Source organism: Armigeres subalbatus, chromosome 1, assembly GCF_024139115.2.
Source record: "Armigeres subalbatus isolate Guangzhou_Male chromosome 1, GZ_Asu_2, whole genome shotgun sequence".
In the NCBI taxonomy this organism is placed as follows: Eukaryota; Metazoa; Arthropoda; class Insecta; order Diptera; family Culicidae; genus Armigeres; species Armigeres subalbatus.
Window position 1 is genome coordinate 164,303,691 of NC_085139.1, and position 16,040 is coordinate 164,319,730.

Below are 16,040 nucleotides of genomic sequence, written 5' to 3' on the forward strand. Positions count from 1 at the left end.
CCTTAAATGAACTCGTTTGTCTGGAATAAAGTGAAAGAATGAAACAACGCCTTCTTTAAATGATCGCGTCTGTCCAGTGTAATGAGAATGGAGGAAATAATGCCTTCTTTAAATTAAGGTCTCTCGAGATAAGAATTCTGTCCGCAATATAGCAAAAAGAAGAGATAATTTGTTTCCTAAGCAAGTACCACGCTTGCCAGGTATAATAAATGATTGATATGAAGCAATTAGGCCGATACAAATATTTAAAATCTATTTTGTCTCCCCCCCTCGGATTTTTTTTTGCCAAAAAATAATATTTTTAGGGGGCAACAAAATAAATTGCATTCGGGGAATTGGTTTTCGGGGAATTGTCGTACAATCCTTTGGGACTAGTATATCGACACTAAGTTATAGATCTGGAACAATTCCTGGGCCTATAACCTGTTGTTGAATAGGGAGAGCTGTAACTGCTGGTAGAAGTATCAGTCTGTAACCTGCAATGGAGTATAGGGAACTCTAATATTGTGTTTTCGTTGTGACTCTTGAGCTTATGGTCCCAGTACGATTCCACTGCGCATCTTCGGTCTACAGCGAGGTGCCTGACACTACCTAGTATTGCCACAGAAAATACGCTGCTTGAATGAAAACTTAGCGAACTCGGCGAACATTTGTTCCAGAATCCCTACTTTCCGATACAAACGCAAAAACTATTTGCTTCTTGAAGATCGATTTAAATTAAATTTAGTTTTAATATGAATTCTGTATCATCTGGCCTTTCTAAAATATGAACTCTACCTCTAAACTTAAAAAAAAAAACTTTTTCAAAACAAAAAAAATATGTTTTTAAAAACATCGAAAATTCCCGGGATCCCGGGATTTCCCGGGATATACAAGACATCTCATCCCGTTCCCGAGACAGCAAAAATGGCCGGGAAATGGAAACTCTAGTATCCATTTACCTAGCTTTAGTACTTCGTGTGACTACTTTTGGCTTCAAAAACTGCACAGCATCGTCATGGCATCGACTCAACAAGCTCAGCAGTTGTTTCCAAAGTGATTTTGTCCCATTCAAAAAATATTACCTGCCGCAATTGCTGCCCGGATAAGACAGTACCATAAACTAAATAGTGTAAACAATTGAATTATCATATGCTCTACGATATACAATAGGATATATTGTTTCTTAATGGTTGCACATATTGTATCAACACCGTGGATATAATACGTCAACAAAGTACTCTAATGTAACAATACTTGCAATTGTTTTTGGAACATTTCAGTTCATAAGTTTCCTTATATAGCTTTCCTTAAGTAGCTTCCTAAAATAAGTCAGCCAGAGCCACCGTGAGTATTCTGGGTCTCTTTTCCCAACTAACAGGCTTTAACCCGACATGCTTTAAAAGTTTGTTACCCAATGGGGACATTTGGAACTAGCGAACATAAAATTTCTCGTAAAAGCAAGTTGTTCAAGTTGTAATAAAACGCCTTGTTCTTTAACGTTTTGGTTTTCGAAGCGTACGCCATCATCTCGGCAAACTGCCTGGAAAACATTACTGTTGAATTGAGTTCATGAGGAAGCAATGACATTTCAATATCAATCAATAATCAGAGCTAATTTGATCATTTTTACTGCAATGGTCCGACTTTTTACCACCAGTTTGCGCTGCCGTCAATAAAAGTTGTTCGCTAGTAGCATGTATGTGATATTCTAGAGTGGACTATCTTGTACTTTAAAATCTTTGGATACACTTTACTGTTCGACAAGAAAAGTGTATGAAATAAATCTCAGATTTCGTATAGTTACTATACTTAACAACCCGTACATTCTAATGCGAAAACTTCATTTACAATTAATTGAATGGTTCATAACAATACATTCTAATGGATTTCTATTATTTCATCTACAGTATAATCTATGGTCAATTTATTGTTTTTGATAGTAATGTTACAATAAATTATATTGTGTTTCTATAATTTTTTTTATTCAGTTGGATGCATGTTGGTTTTTGCTTCTGGGCTTTAATTTTCAAAATTGACCAGAGATGCTCGATGGAATAAGGTCTGTGGGAGGCTGGGAGACTGTGCTAGCTACTCCTTGATACAATTGATACGATTTTCCTTGAATTGTAAAACCAGTTTTGAGGTGTGCTTCAAATCTCCGTTTTATTGGAGAGTATATGTGCGCCCCAACGCTGGTCATTAGACCCAAATAGCATTGCTCACTGGTGCGGATCGTGATGTCAGTTGAATTGAAAACTCACTTGCAATCTGTTTCGCAATTTTTGGAGCTGATAGTCCCTGATCCTTGCTCCGCCTCCTTCATGATAGTTCTGTCAATTCGGCCCGTTATCTTTGAAGAACGCCTCGATCGTTGGTGAGATAGAAACACGCTTTTCTTTACATCTGCATAAACCTATTGACCGCATATTTGTGAAGCTGTACAATATCAGCAATATCGACACAATATCGGCAAATTTTGAGCACGAAAACTTCAAGAGCACTAAATGACAGCTAGACACAATGTTTACATTTAAGAAATACCCTAAGACTCTGTAAAACACACTTAAGTCGTGGTATCCGTCTAATAAACCTCAAGAGTACATATTTAAGTTTATTGATTATATTTTATCCGAAAAGTGTTTCAATAGCAGCAGCATCCGCCACTGTTACCTAAAATGATACATCCAATTATTGTGCAGTGTTCCAATAGTTGCTATATTTTGAATCCCATTGTTTTTATATGGGACTCGCAACTATAGAAAAACTACCGCAACTATTGGTGCAAAGCCGAGAGAAGGATAAAGGTATGTTAGTGATACTTTACCGATTTTGAGAGAAATCCAAACCTTTTATTTCATCTAATGACAAGTTAACAAATTGATAGGCTTCATGGGTTGCTACGTTGAATGCTATATAAAAAAAATAATACGAAATTCGATGGAATCCCGAAATAAACGAGATCCATTACCTCTGGGCTAGCATCAGTTGGTCAGTGAAAAAACTGTAAATTCACCCTAAAGAACTGCGACTTTATTCTAATAGTTAGTAGGCGAAATAATCGCAGGTGTGTTTTACTGCCCATTAGTAGCCAAAATGTGTTTTCCCAAATAATGCACCAAAAGAACTGGTCTTCAGCTAACAGTTTTAATAGCTGCGGTTTTCACTTAGTGATCACCTGGGAAATAAGTAAATGATTTTGAAAATAAACTTTTCTTAGATGGCCTTCTATTGGTGATCTCCCGGGGTTAAGCTGCTTTATGAAATCTATCGGAAAAACTGACAATCATGTTTAGCATGATGTAAACGAATGTGAGGTAAATATATTCAATCATTAGTTAGCCAATTGTAAAACTACAAGTAGGCCTTGACTTCTAGCCTAGTTGATTTTAATCGTAAACTAATGCATAATGGCTTTGCTATGTAGAATACAGTGGTGGCCTATTTTTGTCTACCCCCCGATATTATTACGTTTTCAACACGATTTTATCATGTTTTTGACCCCATCTTGTAACCCCAAAAATCATTTCTGAGTATATGTCATAGATTTTATAAGCCTTCTCGACAAAAGGTAACCTAACGGGTAAGTTTCACGCATTTTGCCTTCCCAAGGCAAATTCATCGAAATCAAAGCTTCCAGTGTGTATTTTAACAACATCCTGAGCCAAGTGTATAACTCCCTTTGTTAGTAAAATTGTTTTCACAGCATGATATAAATCTGTTATTCTCTCCTACTTGGGTACTTTTGAATAAATTTTGAAAGCTTATTCCATAGTAAATGGCTATCATGGGGCAATCCCGAAATTCGCTAGCCCACAGTGCCATGTGGGCTCGCGGTGGTATACCCGTTTGCTGTATGGGTGCCAATCTCGAGAGGCATTCGCAAGAGAGGCGTCTGCGCCGACAACAATTACCTACCACAATGATTGATTATAGAGTCTGGGCAGGCGTACTTATCCGGCATGGATTGGAACCAGTCAGTAGCGAATACATTTTAGAATGCGACGACGACCATACACGAGTCATAGATAGCATTATTTACATTCGAGCTCGCGCAAAATTTTCCTTCTTCCCGTTTTGGACCTTCCGCTCTGTGTTTCGATCTATAAATAAAATGTGACTGTTTGCTCAATTTTCAATGCTTTGTGACTGCTTTTTCAACTGAAACTGCGATTCTACCAGGAAGTGCCGCGGTGATTAGGAATTCCCCGAAAAAATCAAACGTGACGGAAAGTGAACACTTGCATAATTCTCGCGGTCGTGCCAGGGGAGTGCAAAACTCGTTCTCCGGAAATTGGGGCACTGAAATTCCGGGAAGGAAAACGTTTTCCTCTCACCGTTCTGCGGCTGTGTATATAACGTGAATGCATTCCGGTTTGCAGTTTTCAGCGTGACGCTAAATCTTTGAATTCTCCATAACTGCTGTATCTCGATGAATTACTACAATGTAACAGAATAACTGACCAACGCAATCGTTCGCTACCGAGCTGAAAGATTAAAAAATTTGAATTCCGTATCAGTCAAACAAACAATGATATGATTGTTGCTGTATTTGTACTATTCTCGCTGCTCCGTGGACTAACACAGAAACGAAAATCTGTCGTCCGCAACAATTTGCCGTCATCGGCGGATCAAGACCGCCACCACCCCGCCAAACTAAGCGAATCGGCCGCGGTCGAGGCGAACCTCAACTCCTCGCTGGAGGAACTGTGCGTGTCCCTGCAGAGCGATACGCTTTACTCCTCCGCGACCAGCAAAATCTACGATAAGCGTCGCCAGGATTCGTCCTCGATATGTTCGGACATCTTCAACACGGACGAGGGTGGCCGGTCAATGGTCGAGGAGGCGGCGCGCATCACCACACGCAAGAGTCTGACCCGCATTCGGCGATGCATGTCCAGAACGAGTCTCACCCGACGGAGGCGCACGACGGGAAGGTAGGGGAGGATGGTGCTATATGCACTTTTTATGGTTTTCTATGTGAACTTTCATCGGCCCAGAACCGAAGGTCGGGAACTGGATGATTGTTTTTATACTGTACCGCTCATAAAAAAATCTGCTCTTCCGCTCATTTTTGGACGCAACGAAAAATACGCGCCAGATAGTCGCCTAAGAAAAACATACCTCCAGAAAAAAACTACTTTGACATTTTTTAAAATTTAGTTGTCACGTGGTGCATTCCGGCGGTGGATGTTTGGATAGCACGTGCTATTTGTACAGTGGAGAAATTTTTCTATGAGAGCCTTGGAAAATGATCACGAAAGTTGTCATTTTGTTGCAAGGTACAATATATTTCTTGATAAGTGATCTTTTTGCACTCTCATGGAATAGGGTAACCAACTTGATTTGGACCCCTACAGATTTTGGACCATCTAGGTGACATTTTCTTAAATTCTGATCCAAAATCAATGCCGCTGCTAATTCCATTACTGGTTTCAAGAGAGTAATATTGTACTACATTTGTCTAACTAGTTTTTTTGTGTGAAATTTTAATTAAATCAAGTTTGGGCAAGAAGGCAAACGTTACAATGCGTTACGCTTAAAAGCATACAAGGCTGAAAAACTCAAAATGTTTTAGTTTTACCGGTTTATCAATAACTGAAGCCCGTTTCGAATGTCAGTTTCATAAACAAGACTTACATATTTGAAATGGTGTAATTTCCGCCCGTATCGAACCTGCATTTCAATAGATATTGGGAAGCACTTCCTCTAGGGGTTCAAAATAGGACATTAGCCTAGAGCTCCGTTTAGTTTATTCGCTGTCAACATAATCAAATTCAAAGTCATACCAATTTTTGTAGAATGTTTCTGTCGGTTGTATGAAAGATACGCAGTTAACATTTTGCACAGTTATTAGAAAAGGTGTATTGGTGATGTACCAATTGTTTAAGGGTCAAAAGGGGGAGACAAGGAATTCATAAATGGCGGTTCATCGACGGCGTCTTGTCATGCTGTCTATAAAAATGCTTTGACACATAAAATCAAAACATTTTCTTATTCAATGCCCTTTTCTCGAAAATGAGAAAGTAGGGAGTGATGAAACTTAAAAGTCAGTTCACCATCACTCACAACTTCCTAATTTTTTTCGCCTTTGTATTTTTTTGTATTCTCACTTACCCGTGTTTTCTGAGCACCCCTAGAGGTGCATAGGACTAACATAAAATCTCTCTATCCTTGGCGGCTGCGCGCTTCAACCTTGACCTAAACTCAGGCCAGATTCGTATCTACTGTCTCTATTCTTTGATGAGGCCCTGTAAAGTCTTGCCGGATTCCAGTCCAGCGCACAATGGTCGGTTTCGTCAAATTTCACGACATAAATCGATAACTCGAAAACCATCAGTGCTAGAGTTTTGACGTCTTCAGAAGAAATGATCTACAAGAAGAGATCTATTTTTAGTGCAGGTGGTCATTAGGGTGGCCCTTCGGTGACATTTTTTTGGAAATGTATTTTTTTACCCTTTTGAGTTAGGAGTTCATATAATTCTACAAAATTATAGAGAATTTAATTCTAAGCATTTTTGCTTAATATACATTTATTTTATCTCATATAGGTAATGTTTTATGACAAAATTGCTAAATTTAGATAGGGTGGTCCCAGTTTTTAGCGTCCACTTTCATTAATTCAGAATATTTTCAAAAACTGTCTTAGCATCACTTCACGGTCTTTGGATGGCGCATCTTTTGGTTACATAAGATGGTTGATAGCTTCATTTTCAAGCATTTTATAAGCGTTTTTTCATGAAAAAGTGATATTTTTATGAGCATTCTACTGCAGCTAGTAGCAAATATTAGCAAAAATTTCAATCGTAATCTGAAAGTATACATGCAGGCCCATCAAATCCATGGTATTTCATTTGTCCATGTTTGTCCACTTTTGTTTGATAATCATATTAGTTTTTGTATGAAAAATCAGCTATTCCATGGGAAACACATATCTCATATCTCTGATTTCGCAATATTTGGTAGAATCATTCGTTTTCGAAAATAAATAAACTCACTTTTTAATTTTGTCCGATTTCGATCCAGGGTGGTCGAAAAAATTAACATTTTGGCAAACATATTTTTTTAAAACATAATTTTTGAACTACTGGACTAATTATCAATGTTCATGGAATCATATGTAGTATTGGCGACCCTTACTTAGAAACTGTGAAAATGAAATTATTCTGCGAATTAGCCATGAAAAACCAACTTGAATTTTATGATTTTGTATTTCGCCACAAAAGTAGCGCTCTTAAGCATTTCTCGCTTAACTTTTCAAAAGGACCTAAGTAACATTTTTTTCATGAATTTATTTGAATAGCGCAATCAACACAACAACATGAAAGCTATTGATTGCACTATTCAAAATAATTCATGAAAAAAATGTTACTTAGGTCCTTTTGAAAAGTTAAGCGAGATTTATTTCATGAGAACACCTTAAAACCGTTCCAGTAGTTAAAATGTCAAAATGATTTTTATGACTTTTTTTCCACACGAGTTGATTTAAATATTTTAGATAAAGAACGATTCTTTGTGGGCTTTGTGGCCTTGCGGTTAGCGCCGTCAATCGTCTAGAGGCATGGACTATGGAGCGTGGGCTCGATTCCCGCCTCGATAAGAAGGAAACTTTTTGTGATCGAAAAATTCTCCACCAGTCCACTGGGTGATACGCGTCCTGTCAGTTGTCTAGGTGTTAAGTGTTCAGTCTGTACGACCTCTGGTCAAAGACGGTGTTCTTGTCTTTTATTCTACCAAATATTGTGAAAATCCAAAAGATGATATATGTGTTTCACCCTAATTTTTCGTACAAAAATAATACTATCGTCAAACAAAAGTGGACAAAGATGGACAAATGAAATACCATGGATTTAATGGGCCTGCATGTATACTTTCAGATTACGATTGAAATTTTTGCTAATATTTGCTACTAGCTGCAGTGGAACGCTCAGAAAAATATCACTTTTTCATGAAAAAACGCTTATAATATGCTTAAAAATGAAGCTATCAACCATCTTATGTAACCAAAAGATGCGCCATCCAAAGACCATGAAGCGATGCTAAGACAGTTTTTGAAAATATTCTGAATTGATGAAAGTGGAAGCTAAAAACAATTTTTTTGGGACCACCCTATCTAAATTTAGCATTTTTGTCATAAAACATCACCTATATGAGATAAAATAAATATTTATTAAACAAAAATGCTTAGAATTAAATTCTCTACAACTTTGTAGAATTATATGAACTCCTAACTCAAAAGAGTAAAAAAATACAATCCTAAAAATATGTTACCGAAGGGCCACCCTAATGACAACTTACACCAAAAATAGATCTCTTCTTGTAGATCATTTCTTCTGAAGACGTCAAAACTCTAGCACTGATGGTTTTCGAGTTATCGATTTATGTCGTGAAATTTGACGAATCCGACCATTGTGCAGCGCTTCTTGCAGATTTCGTCTCCACTCTTTCATACTGTGTAGCCAGCTCACCTTAATTCACGCTCTCAAACTTCTGTTGATATCGATTATTGATGGCTTCGGCTCAGCATCACTATCCCGACATCCTGACTTCCAAGGATTTTTTTGATCATTCGGTAATTTAAATTCGACCATTTAGTAGTCTATCAATAACTCATTCCAGAGGCAAAATTTCAAAATATGCTGTATGATGGACTTCTAATGTGAAGGTTTTTTCTACAACTCTACTTAACATAACGGAGTTGAAGCGCTTGTTGCAGTAACTTAAACTAAATGTTAATTAAATTACAATCATTTAGTTGAGTTATGTTTGGATAACAGGATCGATTAGGTGGAGGATGATTTGCGGACCCTCCGTAGACTGCGTGGTTGGCGACACTGCACAGGCCACTCTGGTCTTAGTATGATAATAAATGAAAAGGTTTGGGTATCTTCAATGCAACTAGCCCTATAACTCCGTTATTTTTAGTGGAAATTAAACAACTATTGGGGAGACTTGTAGAAAAACCAATGCACTTGAAGTCCACCATACAACACTCGTCCTCGTCGTCATGAAACGTGTGTTTTACCTCCTACCATCAAACATCTACATTTACATTCACGCCGACTAGGGATCGTAATGCCCACTTTATCTCAAGAGCAGAGTATGCTCACTAACGAAAATTTTCGGCGAAATTACGTTTTACGAAAGAAAAATAGTCTGAAGAGTGATAACCATTTTACGTTCCCTATCAAAGCCACGAAAAGACGGTTTGTTTGTTTACTTTTATATCCTAACATTTTCGCACCAGCACCAATGCAAATTGTCGTAGCCTTTGTGGAACAAATAACCTAGTGCTTCCATTTAGATAGCGTGGCAATGATGTGACTAGACTGAACGCATACTGCGCTATTATTGTTAATATTCTAGGTTCAAATCGCATCGAGGCCATAATTTTTTTATAATTGTTCGATGATAAGTTTTGCGATAAATGAGTGAGGAGAAAAAGTATAGAAACGAAAAATGAATTTCATCTATTAGGCATGATTTTCGTTTGTCTTCTAAGTATTTAATTATTTATTCAGACTAAGGCCGAAGTGGCCTGTGCGGTATATAAGAGTCTTCTCTATTCGGCTCGGTCCATGGCTACACGTCGCCAACCACGCAGTTTACGGAGGGTCCGCAAGTCATCTTCCACCTGATCGATCCACCTTGTCCGCTGCGCACCTCGCCTTCTTTTGCCCGTCGGATCGTTGTCGAGAATCATTTTCACCGGGTTACTGTCCGACATTCTGGCTACGTGCCCGGCGCACCGCAGTCGTCCGATTTTCGCGTTGTGAACGATGGATGGTTCTCCCAGCAGCTCATGCAACTCGTGGTATATTCGCCTCCTCCACGTACCGTCCGCCATCTGCACTCCACCATAGATGGTACGCAGCACTTTCCTTTCGAAAACTCCCAGTGTGCGTTGGTCCTCTACGAGAATCGTCCAGGTCTCGTGTCCGTAGAGAACTACCGGTCTAATGAGCGTTTTGTAGATTGTCAGTTTGGTACGGCGGCGAACTCTATTCGATCGACTTCTAAAGTACGTACGATTTCCAGCCACTATGCGTCTCCGAATTTCTCTGCTGGTATCATTTTTGGCAGTCACCAGTGAGCCCAAGTACACAAATTCTTCTACCACCTCGATTTCGTCACCACCGATGCAAACTCGCGGTTGGTGGCTCACATTCTTCTAAGGCTAGTTCTAAAAATAAGATTGGTTGGTTCCTAACCGTAAACATAGAAAAAAGGTTCTCCAATGTTGGTCGTCGTCGGTGACAAACCCGCACGCACGCGGCTCAAAGTCCAATCCGTCATTCTCCATGACCGCCAGCAACTGTATCCGTAGACATGTTTGCCGGGGAGACATCAGGTTCGAGCATAAAGTTAAGGGAACATCCCGTCTCCAAAAAAAAAAAATTAAAGTGCTCGGAGTTTTCTTCATGTCACATTTTCGTGAAGTTGAGGTCATTTTTAAAACTAGGATCCATCTAGTCCTAACCCTGTCTAAACCACACAGGCCCAATAACAGAGCGCTCTGGCTACGGATTAGTCAGGCCATCATCGATAGACGCGTGTTTTATGGCTTGGAACTCATGTGCTTATCCCACTTTAACTACTCAGTCGACGACCTTCAACCAGTTCCGCTTCTGGGTTGTTGCCCTCTACTCCAGCGTAGTCTGCCCATGCTGAGGCATGTTGCTTTTCCACCACGTACGCTAGTTATCTCCTCCCAGCGGCATGTATCCACTGGCATGGCGCAAAAAGCTGGCACTCCTCTACAGTCATAATAAATAGCTCCATAGCTTAACAAAGAAGAAGAAGATAGCTTAACATTTTCGCAGAAGGGACAACTCAGAGGCTCATCTTTAAAGATCGGTGATGAAACTTTACGTTTACGGATGGGTCGATTTCAGACCGTGGAGTTGGGATCGGAGTCACCTAGAGAAATCTGACGATTTCAGACAGCCTCCCAGGCATCTGCAACACTTTTACTTCCGAAGTTGGTGAAAAGTAGGCGGGTTGTCGTTGGCGATGACTTTTCAAATTTTGGAACCAATCATCTAAGGTTTACAACCTTACCAAAACTAATTTAATGTCAACAATGAAGTTCAATTTGATGCTTGGCATTGTGTTTGATATTATGTGTTGAAAAAAGTGGTGTTCATCCTCAATTATTTGAAAGTTTGATTTTCCCTTCCCTGCTGTGATCAAACAACATAATTTCAAGAAATTAGATTCTCAAGCTCACCCATGAAGTTCATTATCGTCGCCATTATTCGTCCTTTCCTCACGTACTGAGAAGGTTTTTAAAATTATAACTCCAGCGCCTACTCGGATGGAGTCAAACAAAACTCCGTTAAGGACACTCCTCACGGAATCCAAGTTTCAAAGTGCTCGCGTTTTCGGGGGCACACCACTCGATACGGAGGCGGGGCACAACTGTCATTTTTGTTGATCTAGCTTTGCTGTGTCGCAACATGCCTGAAATAACAAAAATGACAGTTGTACGTTGCTTCCGTATTCGGTGGTGTGCCCCCGAAAACGCGAGCACTTTGAAACTTGGATTCCGTGAGGAGTGACCTTAAGCAGATGAGGCCGACGAACTCCATTGTGTCTAAGCGCATTAAGATTTTCGTGGTCCAGTCGATCGAAAGCTGTTTCGTAGTCAATGAATACCAAATTGAGAGACTAGTGAAATTCGTTGACCTGCTGTAGTGTAAAAAATAATAAAAGGCACCTTGCATACAGTCGGCCTGAACTGTCATAGTTGGTACAACATTTGTGCGGATAGCATGGGGTCAGCTTTGAGCATCTCTGCTTATAGGTACTTAACCACAGGACTCTGAGAAATTTCATGCTTCGTTTGGCTTCGGACTTGGACTTCGGAGTTGATTTGACGCGGGTAATGCGTCCCATCATTGGCGGCTCATGCCGAAATGTTGAAGTTGGTTGGTCAAGTGTCGAAACTGAGGAAGTTGCTCGAAGTACTCGAACTAACGTTGCAGCTGATCAGCTGGATTGATGAGTAACTGACCCGATACCAACTGATAATATAGAGGAGGCAATATCGCCAGTTATTGCAGTTTTCTCTCCTTCGTTATCCACCCACGCTCTTTTGTCCCATCTGCAGCAGTTGGTAACTGAGCCCAATACCCAATCTCTAGAGCCCAATACCGTTGACGTTATTTGTATTTGAAAGCCATGCTCCATACCCACTCTATCGCGACTAGAGTTTCCATCCTGGGACATCCCGGGACAAAAATTCCGGGATTTCGGAAAATTTTCTTCTTTAAAAAAGTTTAAAGTTCATGGAAAATTTTATAATTTTTATAGTTTTTTTTAAATTTTTTTTATTTTCTTATTTTTTATTGTTTTTTTATTCCTTATTTTGTTGAAAAGCTTCATTTTTTTATGGAAAAAAATATTTATTTTTTTTTGTTTCGTTGGGCATTTTGATTTATTTACGGAGATTTTTTTTTATAATTACAATTTTTGCTTTACAAAACACTTTGTGGAAAATTCTCAATTGTTTATGAAAATTTTGCATTTCTGTGGAAATTTTATATTTATTCATTGCTCATACCTGACTTCATCATTGGCAATTTCCTAAGTTTTTATGAAAAATTTCTAATTCTTACTGGAAATTTTATTTTGCTGCCTATCAACAATACATCGTTATCAATATTCTTGAATATACAAAAGAGCAGCTACATATAATTGGTGCCTACCCATCTTCCGTCTAAAGCGAAGTATCGAACTCTGCATGATATTCCAAAACTTCTCCTTAGTGTACACGCCTTGCTAAAATCCTTGCTCCTCCTAACATTGAGCCAGTCGTCCTAGGCTCTTCTTCTCAAAAACTTCTCTAACCCATTGCCCGTACAAATGGCTTTTCTTTCGACGTTTGTACAATAATCTCTCCAGCACATCCGCCTGTACAAGTGGCTTGACTCCGACGCTTGCACAGCGCCTATCAAAGATCTGCCGACCAGTTCCTGAATGTTTTGGTCCGAAGCTACAGCTGGACTCCTGCTGACTAGCCAGCAACCTACCTGCGGCGCGATCTATGGATCCTATTTTACGATTACGTCTTTTTAGCTATTCCATCGACACTAAGTTGTAGAACTTGAACCGTTCCTATGCCCATAATCCGATGGAGAAAAAGGAAGGCTGCAGCTGTCAGCAGTAGCCTGGCAGAAGTGAAAGTCAGGAGGCTGCCATGGAGTAAATAAAATTCTAGTAGGTATTGTGTTTTCTTTGTGATGGGATCCCCTATAGGTTTTGGCCTCAGTACGCTTCCAATTCCCCTTTTTCCGTCTGCAGCAAGGTGTCGCACACCACCTGATAATCCAACAGAAAATATGTTACTTATATGGAGCATTTAATGCAAAACCAGCAAATGTCTAAACTCAAAACAATGAGAACTACACACCAAAAAATTCTCAATTTTATAAGGGACGCAATCCTTTAAGCTGACGTAATCAACTGAGATGCATATCCAATCATAACATAATATTGTGTCATATTTGCTTCAGACACCCGAAACAATATATTTGCAGTATCATTCTGTCATCAAATACCGAATGCTAGCCATTAAGGTGATTATACAATCAAGCCATGTGGTGAATTTCAAATTCACCACACGGTTTTCTATTCCTATTATCAAAAGTTCAAATCTAGCGTAATAATTTTCGTACAATGCTGAAATTAAAGTCGATTGTTTAGCATGAGTAAACAAACGATCTACGAATGTTTCATCCCCATGGGCGTTGTGGTTCTCTCAATTCGTGCTCTTAAAAAATCACTTGAAAAAGCACGTGGTTTCCAAGATGGCCGATTTGTGGCTTTGTTGTATAACCACCTTAAATGCTTCACATTACCAAATGGCTTAAATTTACAGTAAGAATGACTAAAATCCAAAGCGCCCCGAAACAAACAAAGTGACTCATGAATACCTACAAGTTTCTTTACGCATCAGCTGAGCACTGTTTTCATTTCCCCTTTTTCACCTTCAGCGCAGTTGCAAGGAACAAGCAGTGGATGGGCTGATGCTTCCCCATATTCATGAAATTGTAGAACATGTTAAGCTTCGATCTCCCTTCTGCCAAGCAGCAGGAGGTAGAGTGGTATCGAACGGGACTCCCACTCATAAGATCTGCTGTTAAATTGACATGCTGGGCCTTACCATTTTTGCTACATACATTAGTTTTTTTGGCCGTGTAAAATTTAGGATACACATTTTCAGAGCCTTGTAAAAAATAATTTGAACGCAATTATGCGTCTTTTGGTTCTCTTGCATATGTCGGTCTTAAATGACATAATGTTACAGGACTTTTTCGTAGTGTGTACCTACTACTACCAGTTCATTGTAAAAAAAAGTATTTTTGACGTGTAGCTCGGCTGCATCGGTCGGTGTGAAACATTATAATATCGTAAGGTGCATTCTTAGATATTGTGGGCACATTTGATAATGTGTCTTTCGATGCCATATATTGTGAACAAATATTGTACGTAAGGCAAATGAAATGAAATAAAAATGTCATAGGATGTTCTTCATTTTGTGCATTGATTGTGACACTGACGACTCCCTCCTCGAATGTAGAACAGGTGCAGAAGTCTATTCGTGTGAGCTGAGATTTGAACAGTCCCACTCACTGGGTAGACACTGCACTGTCTTTCAAGCGGAAATATTTGTCATCATTTGTGGAGTGCAATTCTTACTGCAGCAACACATGGCTTGGACAAACCAAGGACGAAATTAGTAATCGCATATAGAACTCAAAGTGGGAGCATAATTCAGTTTAAAATTTACACCTTATACGCGAAGCTTTCCATTCAGTTATAACTGAAAACGAATTGGCTGATGAGTTAGCACTGGAGCATCACATGACTTTATAGGTCCTGAGCCAACTATTACAATATCTAAGTATTGGGTGAAGCTTTTGATTGACTTTTGGGCTGCCACTCAGCTCAAATGGTGAGTAGTTTAGAGTCATGCAGTCAAATTGTTTATCCGAGAGTCATCTTCGATAGTTGCAAACAATTTGACTAATCTGTCTAAACAGAATGGTAGTGTCTTAGTCCCCGCTTGAACAAGTAATGCTCATTCCTGTATTGGCACTGGAGCAACAATTGTCTCCAAAACCTTAATTTTGTGGTACGTCGCGTTGATTTTAACCAAAATCGCTTAATTCCGGTACTCTTTCAACGCGCGACAAACAAGCAATAAGTGACAGAATGTCAATACCACGTACCACGGGTAGCGTATATAGGAGGCTTAAACTGGCATCAGTACCAATACAGAATATGTACATGGGGCATACCTACTACACAAAGATCGAACATTTGTATTCGAACTTATTGAACACCCTAAATGCCCTCTTCAAGAGCCTCTTCCCCAAAACTCCCCTTTTTCTCCCATCCACATTCCTTTCCTATTTGTTCAATTTTTTCTGTCAGGTAGTGATGAAAAGGCAAAATCTCAAAAAACACAAATCTCCCAAATTATGGTAAACATAACTTGGAGCTAATGTTCTGATATATGATACCTTCACATATTGATCCTGATGTCACCCTTCGAAACTATATCGACGGGCATTTTTGCTGGTTCACGAATTTGAATCGAATCAAAAACACTTTTGACGTAGAACTACGTCTGTGTTTTCTATATTGGGGTTCACTTTACGATTGCAAAAAATTGAAAATCGTCACGAAAATATGATAGACTTCGATCGTTAATATCTCAGCCGTTTCTCGATGGATTTTCAATTTTCTTGGACCATTCGATCAAGGAAGAGTCAACGCTTCATACCTGATGTACACTGAAGTCGTTTGTTACGCGGTAATTTTTACAGGAATCGTTTTTTATGCGATTTTTTTTTTCACGCGAGTTTCTGGATTTCCGCGGTTCCTTTAGACATACTTACGGGATTTACGCGTATTTTTACGTTGTTTTAATTTACGCGGCCCATATCTTCCGCATAAAAACCGACTCTAGTGTGTTACAATATCTATGTATAATAATATTTACTATTAAAAACTTGCTAACAGTTTAGCACTTGGTTTCGGTGAATCAGTCA

At 39.2% G+C, this 16,040-nt stretch overlaps 1 protein-coding gene across 8 annotated transcripts in view; it reads left to right on the forward strand.

The window, feature by feature from the left end:
• The window catches only part of LOC134205474 (cAMP-specific 3',5'-cyclic phosphodiesterase-like), a 199,647-nt gene that overhangs the window by 160,243 nt on the left and 23,364 nt on the right, over positions 1–16,040 (forward strand). Inside the window, exon 1 of one of the 8 annotated variants that reach the window (XM_062680747.1) lies at positions 3,681–4,916. The exons of the other annotated variants lie outside the window; for them this stretch is intronic. Coding sequence (XP_062536731.1) covers positions 4,516–4,916 — 401 coding nt within the window. The 5' untranslated portion in view covers positions 3,681–4,515. Of the gene's footprint in view, positions 1–3,680; positions 4,917–16,040 lie in introns of those variants that run through there. 8 annotated transcript variants of the gene reach the window in all.